This window comes from Dromiciops gliroides, chromosome 6 (genome assembly GCF_019393635.1).
Source record: "Dromiciops gliroides isolate mDroGli1 chromosome 6, mDroGli1.pri, whole genome shotgun sequence".
In the NCBI taxonomy this organism is placed as follows: Eukaryota; Metazoa; Chordata; class Mammalia; order Microbiotheria; family Microbiotheriidae; genus Dromiciops; species Dromiciops gliroides.
Genome location: NC_057866.1, coordinates 261,165,526 through 261,183,468, shown reverse-complemented (window position 1 = coordinate 261,183,468; position 17,943 = coordinate 261,165,526). Strand labels below are relative to the sequence as shown.

At 38.4% G+C, this 17,943-nt stretch overlaps 1 protein-coding gene across 1 annotated transcript in view; it reads left to right on the top strand.

Moving 5' to 3' along the window:
• The window catches only part of LOC122730625 (alpha fetoprotein), a 44,150-nt gene extending 34,597 nt beyond the window's left edge, over positions 1-9,553 (top strand). The window contains exons 11-15 of the mRNA XM_043969813.1: positions 637-775; positions 2,194-2,417; positions 4,377-4,506; positions 8,333-8,387; positions 9,423-9,553. Coding sequence (XP_043825748.1) covers positions 637-775; positions 2,194-2,417; positions 4,377-4,506; positions 8,333-8,377 — 538 coding nt within the window. The 3' untranslated portion in view covers positions 8,378-8,387; positions 9,423-9,553. The remainder of the gene's footprint in view (positions 1-636; positions 776-2,193; positions 2,418-4,376; positions 4,507-8,332; positions 8,388-9,422) is intronic.
• The last annotated feature ends 8,390 nt before the right edge of the window (positions 9,554-17,943 follow it).

Genomic DNA, 17,943 nt, shown 5'->3' with positions numbered 1-17,943 from the left:
TGTGTTGCCAAGTTCTAATTTCTCCTCTGCAACATCTCTCATCTCTACCCTGTTCTCTTCTCTGACACTGCCACCATTCTGATGCAGGTTCTTTTTACTTCACACATGGACTATGTAGTAGACTGTTGATGGGTCTGCCAGCCTCAAGGCTCTCCTCCCTCCAAACCTCTTTTTTTGAGTTAAGTGACTTGCCCAGGGTCACACAGCTAGTAAGTGTGAAGATGAGAATTGACCTCAAGTCCTCCTGACTCCAGGGCTGGTGCTCTATCCACTATGCCACTAAGCTGTATCTCCCCCACCCCAATTCCTCCTAATTCTTGTGCCTTCCCTTTGTTAATTTTTTCCTATTTATCCTGTATATAATTTGCTTTGTATATATTTGTGTGCATATTATCTTCCTCAATGGATTGTGAGCTCCTTGAGGATAGGGACTGTCTTTCGATTCTCTTTGTATCCTCAGCACTTAGCCCAGTGTGACATATAGTAGGTGCTTCATAAATATTTATCGATTGATATTAGTGCTATAGTTTGAATATCATCATTGTTTCAACTGGCATGGAGGTCTTTGGGGAAGAGTAAGTGGCTGAAATATCCATGAGTAATCAGGATAATCATTGGGAATGCTTTCCCTCTCAGATTTCTTGTGGCTTACACCAAGAAAGCCCCACAGCTGACCCCTCGAGAACTGATTGGCTACACCAAGAAAATGGCAGCCACTGCATCTGTATGCTGCCAACTCAGTGAGGATAAACAATTGGCCTGTGGTGAGGGTGCGGTGAGTGGCTGATTTAATTGTTCTTATTATTTCTGCTCAGGTTTTCTTATTCCTTTAGCTGACAGATAGCTATGCAATTTTCATTTAGGGGATTCTGTGGTTTATAGAAATGGTAAAAGTAGAAAAAACTTTGCTCAAGCTGCCCCACACATGAGGCACAAGGTCACAACTAGAAGCCAGCCTTTTCAGTCTCTGCCCTGAGTCTTCTGCGTGAGACTCTTCTTTCAGTCCTTCTATAATGCCTGGTGGAAGCATTAGTTTCATTCTATACACCCCAACATCTATATGCAGTTTCTCCATTCAGGAATACAGCATGGTCCAGCAGGTTGGTTCAATGAAATATTCATTTCATGGCTTATTTTTTATGTTCACCAAATATTTATTTTAACATTTGAAAGAAATCCTGTCTTCTCTTGACAGAAGGAGACTGGCCCTTTTGTTTTCTTCCTTCTGGGCTTGAGTTCCTAATATCATTTTTTCTCATGATATTACAATCATATTAGGTCCCTTGACATTAATTCTGAGGCACTGAGATTCAGCAGAACACTCATTCTTTTGTGTGTGTGTGTGTGTGTGGGTGGGTGGGGGAATGAGCGCTAAGTGACTTGCTCAGGGTCACACAGCTAGTGTCAAGTGTCGGAGAATCTCATGAGGTTGATGCTTCTAAAAAATCTTTATTTGGGGGGCATCAACTCTGCATTCAGGAGGACCCTGGGCAAGCCACTTAACCCTCATTGTCCCACCAACCAACAAACAAACAAACAAACAAACAAGTGAAGTAGCAGCCCTTTGTTAGGAGCTTAAGTAAGGAGTTTTATGGCCTCCATTTTAGGAGGATTGGAATTTGAACCCAAGTTTCTACTGATATAAAGTTAAGGGATGTTTTCACTATACCATTCTACCTCTCTATTCTTTGGAGTTCATTTTACAAAGCAGGATTATCTGAAAGGCATAATCTATAATCACATATGATGTCTCTACAACTAAAATGGAAGGAAAAAAATTAAGCTAATTCTGAAATATGTGGAGTAATAGTGAATATCACAGAATGACATGAGGGCATATCAAGAAATTCAAATGACTTTTATCTAATTTCAATATTCATTTATTCAACAACTATTGTGTACAGAGCATTACTCTAGGGACCGGGAATGATTAAAATGTAGATAAAACACAGCCCTTGTTTATAATCTACTGGGGTTTATAATCTACTAGAAGAAATAAGACATAAACACAAATTGCTATATCACACACATATATACAAATCCGTTAGACATATAGATATAATTCTTAGAAATTAAATAGAAAATTAACATTCTGCTAACTATTTTGTGGAAAACAGCATTGCTCTTGAGATTTACTGTACAATCTCTTATTGCTTTTCTTATCTTTCCTTTTTCTTTCATTCTCTCTTCCAGGCTGACCTTATTATTGGGCAGTTATGTGCAAGGCATGAAGTCCAACCTATAAATGATGGTGTGGGCCACTGCTGTGATTCTTCATATGCCCACAGGAGACCCTGTTTCAGCAACTTTGTGAAGGATGAAAAATATGCTCCTCCCCCTTTCTCTCATGATCAATTCAAGTTCCGTCAAGATCTTTGCCACACTCAGGGGGAAGAGCTGCAGAAGAAGAAGCAAGAGTAAGCAATTACTAAGGACTTATGTAGGGGAAAATACCCTAACACAAGTGATGAAGCACACATGAGGGGGCAGTTAGGTGGTAGAGTGGATAAAGCACCAGCCCTGGATTCAGGAGGACCCGAATTCAAATTCGGCCTCAAACACTTGACACTGATTAGCTGTGTGACCCTGAGCAAGTCACTTAACCCTCATTTCCCCACAAAAAATTAAAATGGAGCAGCCTTCATGGGCATCTCTTATCCCCACTTAGAATTGTTGTGCTTGTGGATGGAGCATCTGTCCCCCAACATGCTCAAAGATCCCTTGTTTATATTTGTCCAGTTGTCTTCACAGCATCCTTGTAAAGAGACCATTTATGGGGTGGGAAGTCAGTCAACTATGGTTGCTGGTATTCATGTTGCTGCCCATTTTATACCAGGTATAAAGATATCCATTCATTCTGGTATAAGGTATAGAGAAAGGGATAGGGTTTCTCACAGTCAGTACTGGAGTGGAGAGGTCCATATGCTACCTTCTTCTACAAGGCTGAAGGAATGTCCTGACTGATTCAATAAGGTGGGATGGCCACACCACCATCATCAACATGACTTATAGAGCCCATGAAAGTCCTATGCAAAGTTTTGGGGATATCAAGATGCATTAGGCATGGTTTTTGCCCTTAGAGATCCAGCTAGGAAGACATTTGGATAGTGCAATAGATGCAAAATCCATCCCTCATACTTCCCTTGTGAGGCAGATGGTATAGTTCTGACTCTTGATGGACTGACTTTTGTAGCATAGATTTTATTGTCCCCATTTCACAGATGGAAGAACAGTGGCTCCATTTAGTAAAGTAACTTTCTCAGGATCACATAGCTAGTAAAGGCCAGGATTAGAATGCAGGATTGGGCACCTAGGTGGTGCAGTGGATAAAGTGCTGAGTCTGGAGTTTGGAAGACTCATCTTCCTAAGTTCAAACACAGCCTCAGATACTTTCTACCTGTGTGATCCTGGTCAAGTTACTTAAGTCTCTTTCCCTCAGTAACTCATCTGTCAAATGGGCTAGAGGAGGAAATGCCAAACCACTCTAGTATCTTTGCTAAGCAAATCCTAAATGGGGTCATGACTGAATAATAATAACAACAAATTAGAATGCAAAGCCAGACTTATTGATTCAAAGTCCAGTTTGCTTTCCCCTACACCCATGACTGATATGACAAAATCCCTTTCCTTGGAAATCTTAAAGTAAGAGCATCACCGTTTGAGGAAGTTGTAGAGGAAATAAATCTTTGGGAATGGATTGGAACCAGATGATCTGCAAACTTCCAACTTTGAGATTCTATAATTCTATGATTTTTGAGTGCTACAGCATTTTATGAAAAGTAAATTGGGGGGCAGATAGGTGGCACAGTGGATAGAGTACCGGCCCTGGATTCAGAAAGGCCTTAGTTCAAATCTGGCCTCAGACACGTCACACTTACTAGCTGTGTAACCCTGGGCAAGTCACTTAACCCTCATTGCCCCCCCACCAAAAAAAAGGTAAATTGGAATGATTAAGGAAGGCTTTATAGAGAAAATTGGACTTGTATTGGGGTCTTTAATGTTTGAGAATGTCTTAGAAAGGAAAAAGAGGGAGGGCTTCTCAGTGGGAAAGGGGACAGGGCATTTGTCCCCCTAAAGTGCTCACCACCCAAAGCAGCAAGGATGATGTTTATAATTGGACCAAAGAACGTAGGAACTTTTAAGCAATCAGCCAGTTATAGTCAGCACTTGGCTAAGTCAATGATTTACTAGATGTTATTTGTACCTAGAGCAATCTTCATCCAGGTATGCTCAAAGTTACCAATTTAGATCCAAGATCCAACGTCAGACAAGGGCAAAAGAAAGGTGATGGTGTGTGAATATTACCTACTATTATCTAGGGAGGTTTTAGAAAATGAAATAACTTCTATGTGTTGGGGGATTTGTTTTGGTCATAGGTTTCTGATTAATCTCGTGAAGCAAAAGCCACATATAACAGAGGAACAACTGAAAGCAGTCACTATGGACTTCACAGGCCTATTGGAGAAGTGCTGCAAAGCTCAACCAGAAACCTGTTTTGCAGAAGAGGTATATGTAGCTTCCTTTTTTTCCTTATTAAGACTGGTTGGGTGTTTTATGATGTGAAAATAGAGGCATGACTACAGAACAGGGGGGCATGACAGCAGATCAGGTGGGGTTTTTCACTGCCTTGTATTTTATTTTCAATGAAAACAAAGTAGAATTTGCAAATGTTTTCAACTTGTATTCACCCTTAAAAGGTTTTTGCCCCTTATTCTGGAAAGTGGTGTCCTTTAAAATAGAAAACCAAAAGGCCCACCAGGTTGGGCAAGACAGACCAAACCAGCCTGCGATTCAGTCACCAGGATCCTGTGTTGGCCAATCAGATTGTAGCAAACAGAGAATAGCTCAAGTTGACTCTTCTAGTGAGGCAAGCAAATCTAGGCTTCACTTACCAGGATTATGCTTCATCCAATTAGACCTTAGCATCTCTTCCTAATGGGCAACCAGGTAGCACAGTGGATATAGCACTGGCTCTGAAGTTGGGAAGACCTGAGTTCAAATCTCACCCAAGAGCTGTGTGACCCTGGACAAGTCATTTAATCCCAATTGCCTTAAACATCTGGGGTCATCTCCAGTTGTTCTGATATATGTTTTGCTGTTGACCTAGATGGCTCTGGAGGAGAGAGTGAGGTTGGTGACCTTGCACAGCCCTCCCTCACTTAAATCCAATTCTCTGCAAGTCATGACTTTACCCTGATGTCATGGTCCGCTTTGAAAATGAAGGACAAACAAACAACAATATCTCTTCTTATTAAGTTAAATAGGTGCAAAACAACTCCTTTCTCTTTCTGCTCTTTCCTGTCATGCCAGAAGTGGGCAGCAAAGATCAATAGGATTTCCCCAGAAGCTTTCCCTCTTTTAAACTCTAGGTGGTGCTAGAGGGCAATGGCTGGAATTGAAGCTATCTTCCAGTGAACTTCCATCTTTCTTCTGACAATCAGAAATGAGTAGCCTTTTGGTGGTTCTGCCTGTCTCAAGTCTCTCCACACTTTAAGTCACTTTCCACTAAGCCACCAAGTGATTTTTTGGAAGCACAGGTCCAACCATGTTACCTCTTACCTCTAACTCAGTAAACTCCGGTGTCTCCCTTTGACTGCCAGGATCAAAAATAAAAGCCCTTGATATTTCAAGCTTTGCACAACCTTAGGCTTTCTTACTTTTTAAATTTTCCCATACTTTATTCCCCTCCATGTATTTCACCTACATTGGCCTACTGGAGCACCACACTCCATCTCTTGATTTTACATCTACATGTTCCCAATACCCGGAATTCTCCCCCTTCTTAACTCTAATTCTCAGCTTCCTTTGGACTCAGTTCTACATTCATTTTCACCAGGAGGCTTTTCCTGGTTCCCCCCAGCTTCTAGTCCCTTCCCTTTTGATTATTGTATCTTGTACCTACATATTTATTTACATGTTGTCTCCCTGCTTCAAATATAAGTGTCATGAGGGTGGAGAGCTTATTTTCTTTTGTCTTTCTTGGTGTAGTCAGCTGTTATCACAGTGCCTGTCATATAATAGATGCTAAATAAATGCTTGTTGAGTTATTGACATAAAATGAGGAATCACATTTTTAAGAGTCTAAATCCTGTACAAGGTTGAAATATGGATGGATTTAATTAATCAAATTGATTGTAAGGGATCCCAAAAGAATTACAAGACTCAGTGACTCAGTTTCCTAAGTTTTATTAGAATACTGTGAGGCTACAGGGAGAAATACCATAGGAGAAAAGAAAAGGTATCTCAAATAGGGGGAAGAAAGATGGTTATATTTATATCGAGAAAAAAGTAGGTTATCTCCTCATTATCTTAATCTCCTCATTGTGGGAGGTTCATGGGAGGTCTTACCCTAATTTGAACTTCTTGGGGTCCTAAAACATCCTCCAAAGTGGGTATCTTTTTGGGGTTTACCATCATAAGGTGAACCTAAGGACACATTTGGTCCTTTATGCACATGTTCATAAAGACATGCTTAGACTTTTCAGAACTATAGGGTCTCTCTGTTTATGGTATCTCTTTACTTTAAGATCTGGTTTCTAGATGTCCTATTAATGGTTAATAGTCCCTGGTTACCATTGGAGCTTCTGTTGATAGTATTGGTTGGTAGGGACTAAACCCTCTAGTTACAGTTCTGTTGATAAGAACACAAACCTTAGTTTCTCTGTTAATGCTTTTAGGTACTATTGATAAAGACTCAAGCCTCAGTTTATCTGTTAATCCCTTTTAGCTTCCTCCATCAAGGTGATTTAAGCTTATATATTTACACCCCAGTTCATTCTTTTTGATCCCAAATGGCTCAAATCTCAACTGAAAACTGGTTTTTATAAATACATTTTAACATTAAAAAATTAAACCAAAATTCTTTTCCTACTCTTTTTAGGCATCAAGCTGTTCTCTATGAAAGAAGCAATAGTTGACATCCTTTAGCAGTTGATATACTACTTTTTCTTTATACAAAAGTACTTTTTAAGATTCTTTCAGTAGAAATTTCTCTTTATGAAAGGGCAGTACCTTAAAGTTATACAACAAAATCTCTTTCATTTGAATTTTGGATCTCAATTCTACATATTCAAATAATTACAATAATTCCACTCATGGACTGAAGTTGACCTTTGTAAGACTTTAGAGAGGGGCAGCTAGGTGGCACAGTGGATAGAGCACCAGCCCTGGAGTCAGGAGTACCTGGGTTCAAATCTGACCTCAGACACTTACTAGCTGTGTGACCCTGGGCAAGTCACTTAACCCCAATTGCCTCACTAAAATATATATATATATAAAATTGGGGCAGCTAGGTGGCGTAGTGGATAGAGCACCGGCCCTGGAGTCAGGAGTACCTGAGTTCAAATCTGGCCTCAGACACTTAACACTTACTAGCTGTGTGACCCTGGGCAAGTCACTTAACCCCGATTGTCTCACTTAAAAAAAAAAGATTTTAAGACTTTAGAGAAGGATTTGCTAAACAAATGAATACTGTAAACAGTATTATTATACGGAAGACTATGGTGGATATTTATCTTGCTCTAAGCAACAAATGCTTTCTAGAATTTTTTGGAGAATACTTTACTATGCAAAAAGCATACCAACTGCCAGTGACCACAAACCGTTAAAACTTTTTGATCTGAGCACTGGATTTGGAGTCAGAAGATTTGGGTTTGAATCTTGTTTATGACGCTCACTAGCTATGTGATCTTAAGTAAGTCACTCTCCCTCCTTTTCCTCATCTGTAAAAAAAGGGACTAATCATTCAATCAAACTATAAGACTGTTTCCCCTCCAAGTCTTTAAACCTTTGATGATTCTATAAAGATACTAAAAAAATAATAAAGTGCATTTCTTTTAAAAAATAGCCTATAATTCAATTATTAAAAACCCATCAGAATTTGATGGGTATAGCTCAGGAGGCTTTATGAAATAGAAATAATAGCCCTAGAGCTGGAAGGAAACCTTGGGACTATGTATTCTACTACCCTTATTTTATAGATGAGAAGAGACCCAAAGAGATGATGTGAGCTGTCTGACGTTACCGGGTATTAAGGGTCAAGAGTAGAGATTTGAACTCAGGGCTTTTATTACCCTAAACCCTGCATCAATTAATCAACAAACATTTATTAAGCACCTACTATGGACCATGTATCATATTACTTCCTAGGGATACAAATATAAAGTGAAATAATCTCTACCCCCATTGCATTCTACATAAAAACAAAAAAGAAATATACACAACTCTCACTGTGCACTTCAAAGGGAATACTTTTAAGTTTTACGTGGTTGACATAATCACTTGTTCCTTTCTATGATTCCTTTTCACAAACATTTTTGTTCTTTCTTTCCAGGGTCCAAAATTGATCGCAAAAACTCAAGGGGCTTTGGGAGCTTAAGCTACTTCAGGTAATTTCAACTTTGGTAGTAAGAGAACCAGATAAGAGAAAACTCCTGTTGATATTCCCTGAATGTTAATTAGTTACCATTAGAAGACCCGTTATCATTTAGGAGATAGAGGGCTGGACTTTGAAGTTAGAAAGCCCTGCATTCAAATCCTGCCTCAGATACTAGTTGTGGGATGCTGGGAAAGTCACCTTGCCTTTCTGAGCCTCAGTTCCTTCATCTGTAAAATGAGGGAGTTTTACTAGATCTCTCCTACTTTTTTTGTGGGGGCAATGAGGGTTAAGTGACTTGCCCAGGGTCACACAGCTAGTAAGTGTCAAGTGTCTGAGGCCACATTTGAACTCAGGTGCTCCTGAATCCAGGGCCAGTGCTTTATCCACTGTGTCATCTAGGTGCCCTTTCCTCTTACTTCTAAATCTATTATCTGTATAGAAACATAGAAACCAAATAATTTACAGGGTGCTAAATGTAATGAAGTATTTAAATCCTTATGTCTCTAAGGACCTGCTAGATCCCTTGAATCTCATTATTTAAAAAACAAAAATCAAAAAAACTCTATGGAATCTATCAGATCCTCTCAGAACTTATTCTTTGAGTATCTCTGGTGTTCTTTCTTTTCTTTTCTTTTCTTGTCATTTTATTTATTTATTTGTTTGTTTGTTTATTTATTTATTTATTTACTCATCTATCTATCTATCTATCTATCTATCTATCTATCTGTCTGTCTGTCTATCTATTTATTTTTAGTGAGGCAATTGAGGTTAAGTGACTTGCCCAGGGTCACACAGCCAAAAAGTGTCAAGTGTCTGAGGCCGGATTTAAACTCAGGTCCTCCTGACTCCAGGGCCGGTGCTCTATCCACTGTGCCACCTAGCTGCCCCTTCCTTTCATTTTAAATCCACTGCATTTTCCCTAATATTAAAGAGACAATTATAAGGTCTCCATAATACGCTTAGAGAGAAAATAATATGATAAGTTTCTACAGTTCTTTATCTGTTTGGTCTTTATTACTTTATTGCTTTCGTCCTCTTATTGCAGGGTGAAGAGATGAAGATAAAATGAGATCATTATGATGTGCTGTTTCTTTCTCTTTCTATCTTATATAGTTATGATTTTTTAAGTGATATTTCCATATTGTCAGTTAAACAAATAGTATTTTTCTGTGATATTTCTGTATGGAAATAAAGCATTTCTCATATCATCTTTTCTCCTGGCTGACTCTTATTTAAAACAAAACAAAAACCAAACCTTTACATTTGCCTGGAGATAATTTCCTACTCTTGGGTTAACTCGTCCTCTTACAATAGAAAAGACAGGATGGCAGTGGGCCATTCATCTGGATGGTATTAGAATTCAAAAATGGATTTTCAACATAGAAAACTAATTCTATAGACACATCAGGATGTAGGAGGGACTGGAGCTATGGTTTCTTTGAAATAGGCTACTGGATGAGGAAATAGATGATGGCACCTTCTCTGTAACTTATGATCTTGAAGAGTTTTGGAGGAGACTGAGAAGTTAAAAGACTTGCCCTAGGGAATAGGGAGGTTAACTCAGGACTAATTAAGGTAGCATTATAGACATTTCAGTGGTTCTCATAGTTGTACCAATACAGACAAAAAAGAAAGCAGGGTGCCAGCCCTAAAGTTCAAGAAACACTACTTATGGGGATAGGGAAATTTGAAATGAAACACTGATAAAAATTACCCAGAGGTTCCCCTGGAAATGGAATTGACAATATCATTAGTAGGAAGAGACAGAATGTTGTACTAGTGGACAGAGTGTGAGGTCAGGGAGACCTAGGTTCAAATTTTGTTTCTGATATTTATTAGCTGTATGAACCTAAATAATTCACTTTATCTCTTTCAGTCTCAGTTTCCCCACCTGTAAAATGAGAGTGTTGGACTTGGTGACTTCTAACAGCCTTTTCAGCTTCAAATCTATAACCCTATGTCTAATTTCATCAATGGCAGGAGCGTGGGGAGAGGAGACAGGTCTCCTGGCACCATTGTCTCCCCTCCTGTCATTTATCTGGCCATCACACAACTTTCAAAAGGAATGCTAACCACACTATATTTATTTTAATGGGCTGCCAGTGCCCCAACATTTGTGAAGACACCTTGAATAGGCATCTCTCAGTGACAGACACGCCCCTGGGCCCCTGTCCTGGTGCAATAGGATTGCCTCAGATTTAACCTTAGAGACAAACCCTAAGGACATCATTGAGCGAGCCAGGTGGAATCTCCTTTTCAACTCCCCTACTCAGTATTTCCCATTTGCCCTCTTATTCTATCACTCTTCTAAGCATTTGATGATTCTGAATACATTAGATAAAATAATAGGGAGTAATAAAGCACACATGAGTTTCAGTTTATGGTTTGGTCCATTATGTTGAAATACAATATCTAATTATACTTTAGGAGGTTCTTATTCTTGTTGCTGTTCTTGTTATTATTATCATCATATCACAAACTTAGTTACCATCAATAAAAGTAAACATTTGAGTCAGCATATACTTTAAAAGAGGAAACCATATGTAAGCCAGAAATTTCAAATTGCAATTTGGTTTTTTAAAATGTGTAGGTAGTAGGGCTATCTATGCAAAATGAGTAGGTGGGAATAGACCTGTACCCTGGCCTTCTGATAAAGGATACGGGAGACCGGTGGCTCCTTGTTGGTCCCTCAGTCCCTATGGTAAAAGGTGTGTGTGTGTGTGTGTGTGTGTGTGTGTGTATGTGTGTGTGTAAGGGGATTGGTGGGCACCTGTGTTAAAGATGATTGGAGAGTGAGTCAGGAAGAGTCACTCACTCAGTAGAGTTGAAAAATAGAGGACAATTTCCAAATGTGCCTCTCTTCTTTTTTTGCTTATTTAGGTGAGACCTAGCTGTGAATTGGCCTAAATTTTATTTAAGAGATTTCCCTTGGAATTTCATGGTAGGGGCATGGTGAGCTAGAGGATATGAGAAAAAGCCTAAATCTCTTATAATAGAAATGAGATTCCTCCAATGATAAACCCAGTCCATGTGATTTCAGAGATAGAATCTTTTGGAAAAAGGGTTCCCATGAGATTGGCAGTGTTATCTTGGAGGAGCAGGTGACACCTTGAAACTTGCCTTTTGAATTCCTATAGTAACACCACAAGAATAACAAGGATTGGGGAAAAGGGTTACTACATTTTCCCTCGAAGTTACAAAATTTGCCATCCTTTCCTTTGCAAAATTAGCCAAAGTATACTTGAAATGTGCCAATATACACCACAATTATCCAAACAATCATTAGCACTTAAAAGGAAAGGAGTTATTATCCCAACAACACAGGTAATCATCACATGGTACAATTAATAATAAATAGACACTAATAGTACATGTAACAGATGTAGCAAAATACAGAGCATCACTTGATATAATACTTCAGTGATCAAATGTCTAAATTACTTGCAAGATGACTAATGTAAAATATGTTCAACATGATTGTAATGTATAACCTATATCAGATTTCTTGCTGGGCTCAGGATGGGGGAGGGAATGGAGGGTGAGAGAAAAATTTAGAATTCAAAAAATATCTTTACATGTAATTGGAAAAAAATTTAAAATTAAATTAGGAAAAATTACATGAAAGACATAGTACATGTGTATCCTAATAGTACATGCATATCTGTAGTAGTAGTAGTAGTAGTAGTAGTAGTAGTAGTAGTAGTAGTAGTAGTAGTAGTAGTAATAGTATAAATAACATTTGTATTGTGCCTATTATGGGCCAGGCACTATGCTAAGCACTTTACAAATATTTGATTTGATCCTTACAACAACCCAGAGTGGTAGGTGCCATTATTTATCCCCACTTTACATATGAAGAAATGGAGGTTAAATGACTTGTCCAGGGTCACATAGCTGGTAAGTGTATGAAAAAGGATTTGGACTCAGGTCTTCTTGTCTCCAGGTCTGCCACTCTATCCACTGTACCACCTAGCTGTCCATGCCAATAGTAGTAGCAATAATAATAGTCAACATTTATTTAGTGCTTTATAAATATCTAATTTTGTCCTCAAAACAGCTCTGGGAAATAAATGTGATAATTATCTCTAATTTACAGGTGAATAAATTGAGGCATACCCAAGCTAAGCAATTTGCCCAGAGACACAGCTAGTAAGAATTTGAAGCAGAATTTGACTCAGATCTTCCTGATATGAGGTCCATTGCCCCATCTAGCTGTCTAGATGATACAAAAGAAAATTACCATAACCAGAAAAAAAAATTCAAAGCTAACAGCAATAGTCTTCACAGAATTCACAATAGTATTGACAGATTCATAAGCATTAGCATGTATGCATTTAACAATTGGACTCAGCAGATAGAGCCCTGGACTAGAGTCAGGAAGATGTGGGGGTTATAGTGGAATAGGTTAACAAAATATAGTATGATTTCTGTACTTAAGCAATGGCTCCTGTGTCATCAGCTGGAAGACCAGCAGCATGACATCAGGGCTATAGCCAAGATGCAAGTACAAGTTATCAAGAACAAGATTAGATGGAATGCACTAACAGAGTGTTTCAGTCATGCTAACTGAAAAATACCCACCTGACAAAAAAAACCCGTTCCTGATAATCATCATTGTAAAAGTTCTAATGTTACATTGCTTAAGTTTGTTCCGCTGACATAGGTACACTGACCAGTCTTCTGATATGTTTTTGTATATATGCTCAACATCCTGTGATTAAACTTTGTCTCTCATGCATGACCTGAGACCCCTCCTCTTCTCATTTGCGACTCTGGCAGGAAGACCTAAATTCAAAATTCAGCCTCAAATGCTTCCTAGCTGTGCGACCCTGGGCAAGTTACTATACTTTTGATTGCCTGACAAAATGGATCTTGGAGAAGGAAATGGCAAAACACTCCAGTATTCTTTCCAAGAAAATCCCAAATGGGGTCACTAAGGGTCAGACATGACTGAAACGACTGAACAGCCACTTCCTGACTCCAGGTGCTAGCACTGTGTGGTAACCCATCAACTTTGCCTCAAACTGAGAAGAAACAGTTGAGACAGAGAGAGGACTGAAGACCAAAAAGCACTGTTCCTGCCTGGAATTTTAGCTGTGGATATATCTGTAGGACAAAGATAATTCACAGAATCTGGAAAACTAAGTGCTAAGCTAGACTTTCCACAAGCTCAGGTTTAGAGATATAGCAAAAAAGTTCATTTCAGAAACATGTCAGAAAATATTTCTCCACTCATATAAGCTTTCTTCTTAGTTTAGATCTCCCTCCCTGAGACTATTCCAATGACCTCCTAAATCTCCTCTTTTCAATTCATCTTTCTTGTAGTTGCTAACTTTCTCTCTACAAAATCATTTTGGGTTGGAAGGGATCTTAGAGATTAGCTCAGCCTATACTTGTACAAGAATCAAATTTACAACATCCTCAACAAGAACTTTTCTCTTTGTGGCTCTCTACAAAGGAGTCACCTGCTACCTTCAGAGGAATCCATTCCACTTTTGGACAGCTCCACCAAAAATACTCAAGTATTTTTTCACATGCATCTGTGAAACTTCGAGCCATTCTTCCTATTTGTCTCCTCAAGGGAGAAGTTGGATAAGCCCAAATAATCCTTCTACATGAGAATACATCAAATATTTGAAGATATGTATCATTACCTTTCCTCCTTTTTCTCACATACTTCACAAACACCCAGATTTCAATTTTCGAGGTTACTCAATAGTTTCTTCAAACAATCCTTGTATGATATGGTCTTGAGGCCTCTAAACATTCATGTCCATTCACTTTGTATACTCTTCACCATTCTTTCTAAAATATAGTGTACAAAACTGAATACAGAACTTGAGGTGTGGTCAAACACAACAGAAGACAATGGGACAATCGCATCTCTCTTCCTGGACATAATTCATGCCTCTCAATTGCAGTACATGATTGCCATATTCTACTGGCTAATTCATACAGAGCTTTCAGTCAACTAGAACTCCCATATCTTTTCTTTATAAATTATTGTCTAACCCCCTATTTTGTCCTTACTGATCTGATTTTTTCTACCCAAGTAGATTTATTAATTTCTATTGAATTGCTTGTGTTAAATTTCATCTTATTTGATTCTGCCTAGAATAATAGAAATAAATCTTATATAGAGTTCCTGAAGAACTATGGACAGAGGTTTATAGTATTATACAAGAGGCAGCAACAAAAAGCATTACAAAGAAAAAGAGCAAGAAAGCCAAATGGATGTTTGATGCCGCTTCACAAAAAGTTGAGGAAAGAAATAAGGTGAAAAGAAAAGGAGAAAGGGAGAGATATGCGCAACTGAATGCAGAATTCCAGAGAAAGAGAGATAAAAAAGGTTTTCTTAAATTGGGCAATGCAAAGAAATGGAAGAAAACAATCAAATGGGAAAGAAAAAGAGATATCTTGAAGAGAATTAGAGATATCAAAGGAACATTTCATGACAAATGGGGATGATTAAAGACAAAAATGGTAAGGACTTAACAGAAGTAGAAGATATAAAGAAGAGATGGCAAGAATACACAGAAGAACTATACAAGAAAGCATTTAACATCACCAATAACCACAATGGTGTGGTTACTGATCTAACTGATCTAATGCCAGAGATTTAAGAGAATGAAATCAAATGAGCCTTAGGAAGCATTGCTAATAGTAAGTGTACTGGGGGTGATAGAATTCCAGCTGAGCCATTTAAAATCCTAAAAGATGATGCTGTTAGAATTGTACTTAATATGCCAACAAATTTGGAAAACACAATAGTGGTTACTGGATTGGAAAGAATCAGTTTATGTTCCAATCCTAAAGAAGTCCAATGCCAAGGAATATTCAAATTACTAAACAATGACTCTCACCTCACATACCAGAAAGGTTATTCTTAAGATTCTGTAAATGAGGCTTTAGCAATATGTGAACTGAGAATTAGCAGAACAGGTTGGATTTTGAAGAGATAGAGGAACTAGAGACCAAATTGACAACATTCGCTGGATAATGGAGAAAGCAAGGGAGTTCCAGGGAAAAAATTCTACTTCTGCTTCATTGACTACACTAAAGCCTTTGACTGTGTGGATCACAACAAAATGCATCAAGTCCTCAAAGATATAGGAGTACCAGATCCATTTTCTTATCTCCTAAGGAGCCTGTATGTGGGCCAAGAAGCAACAGTTAGAACTGAAAATGGAACAATTGATTGGTTTAAGACTGGGAAAGAAATATTTCAAAGCTGTATATTGTCACCTTATTTATTTAGCTTATATGAAGAATATATCATGCAAAATGCCAGGCTGAATAAATTAAAACCTGGAATTAAGGTTGCCAGGAAAAAATATCAACAATCTTAGATATGCAGATGATACCACTCTAATGACATAAAGAATTAAGAAGCATCTTGATGAGGGTGAAAGAGGAAAGTGTAAAATCTGGCTTGTAGCTTATTAAAAAACAACAACCCGGGGCAGCTAGATGGCGCAGTGGATGGAGCACCGGCCCTGGAGTCAGGAGGACCTGAGTTCAAATCCGGCCTCAGACACTTAACACACGCTTACTAGCTGTGTGACCCTGGGCAAGTCACTTGGCCCCAATTGCCTCACTAAAAAAATAAATAAATAAAATAAAAATTGTTTAAAAAAAAAAAACAAAAAACAACAACCCAACCCTAAGATCTTGGCAACTGGTCCCATCATTTACTGGCAAATAGAGGGAGAAGAAATGAAAGCTATGTCAGATTTTATATTCTTTCACGCAAAGATCACTATAGCCTACAGCCACAAATTTAATAGATACTTGCTTCTTGGAAGGAAAGCTATGGCAAATCTAGACAGCATACTCAAAAACAGAGACATCACCTTGCCAACAAGGGTCCTTATATTAAAAACTATGGTTTTTCCAGTAGCAATTCATGACTGTGAGACTTGTACTATAAGCAAAGCTGGGTGTCACAGAATCAACACTTTCTTTCTTTTTTTTTTTTTGGTGGGGCAATGAGGGTTAAGTGACTTGCCTAGGGTCACACAGCTACTAAGTGTCAAGTGTCTGAGGCTGAATTTGAACTCAGGTCCTACTGAATCCAGGGCCAGTGCTTTATCCACTGCTCCACCTAGCTGCCCCTAGAACCAACACTTTTCAATCGTGGTGTTAGAGAAGACTTTTGAGAGTCCCTTGGACAGGAAGGAGATCAAATCAGTCAATACTTAGAGAAATTAATTCAGGCTATTCATTGGAAGATCAAATACTGAAGCTGAAGCTGAAATACATTGGCCATATAATGAGAAGATGGGACTCATTGGAAAAGACTCTGATGTAGGGAAAGATCAAAGGCAAAAGGAAAAGGAAGCAACAGAGAATGAGATGGAGAGATAGTGCAATGGAAGCAATGAACATAAGCTTGGACAGAGTTTGAGAGAGTGGAAAATGGTTCATGGTGCTATGAAGAGTCAGACTTGACTGAACAATGACAACAATTGCTCTAGGCTGTCAAGATAATTTTTTGAGGCTATCAGGGTTAAATGACTTGCCCAAGATCACACAGCTAGTAAATGTCTGAGGCCAGATTTGAACTCAAGTCCTCCTGACTCCAGGACCAGTGCTCTATCCACTGCACCACTTAGCTACCATGTCAGGATCATTTTGGATCCTAACTTTTCCATCCTATGTGCCAGTCATCACTCTTTGCTTGGCACAATCTACAAATTTGGCATGCATTCTTGTAATGCAAAGGCCTCACCATGGTACATCCCTGGAGGAAAATTCAAACAAACAAAAACCCAACCTTCAGTGTTTTCCTATTGCCCCTACATGAAAATGAAGAATTTATATTACTTAGCATGACACTTGAAATCTTCCACAACCTGGACCCACCCTATCTTTCCAGGCTTATGTGTTGAGAATGCTCTGGCTTTACTTACCCACCCTTATACTCACTTCACATTACTTCCTTTCATGAGTTCTATATTCCAACAAAACCAGACTATGAGATGTGCCCAATCTCATCCCACAATTCCTTACATTGTCATGGACCTTCTTTCAGGCTGACAACATCCTGCTTTTTCTTGTATTATCTGTGCATGTATGTTCCATCCCTTCTTCCTTCCTTCAGAGCAGAGAATGTGTCTTATTCCAAATTTATATAGCCACAGCTTAACCCAATATCCTGCACAGAGCAGGAAGTTAATAGTTTTTAAAATTTAATTGAGTGAATCAAGTGTCTTTTACTAGATTGGAATCCACTTTCAGTACAGTACTTAGATCTTAAACTAATGAGACTAAGTAGTAGAAGCACAAAGGTTTTCTTTTTTTAACTTGTGGTGTTTCAAGGGTTAATTAACAAAAAACAAAGTCTATTGGGTTAAAACATTGCATGACATTAACCTGGAGATTTTACAGAAACCAATATTTATTTTTCAACAGGATTTAGAGAGAAATTTCACCTTGTTAATAATTAGCAAAACAATGTTCTAGTTCTTTTATTTTTATTGGTGGACCAGATGGAAATAATACAATATACTGGGAACAGGTTATTTTTTAACAGGCACTATTAGAGAAAGATATAAACATTTCCT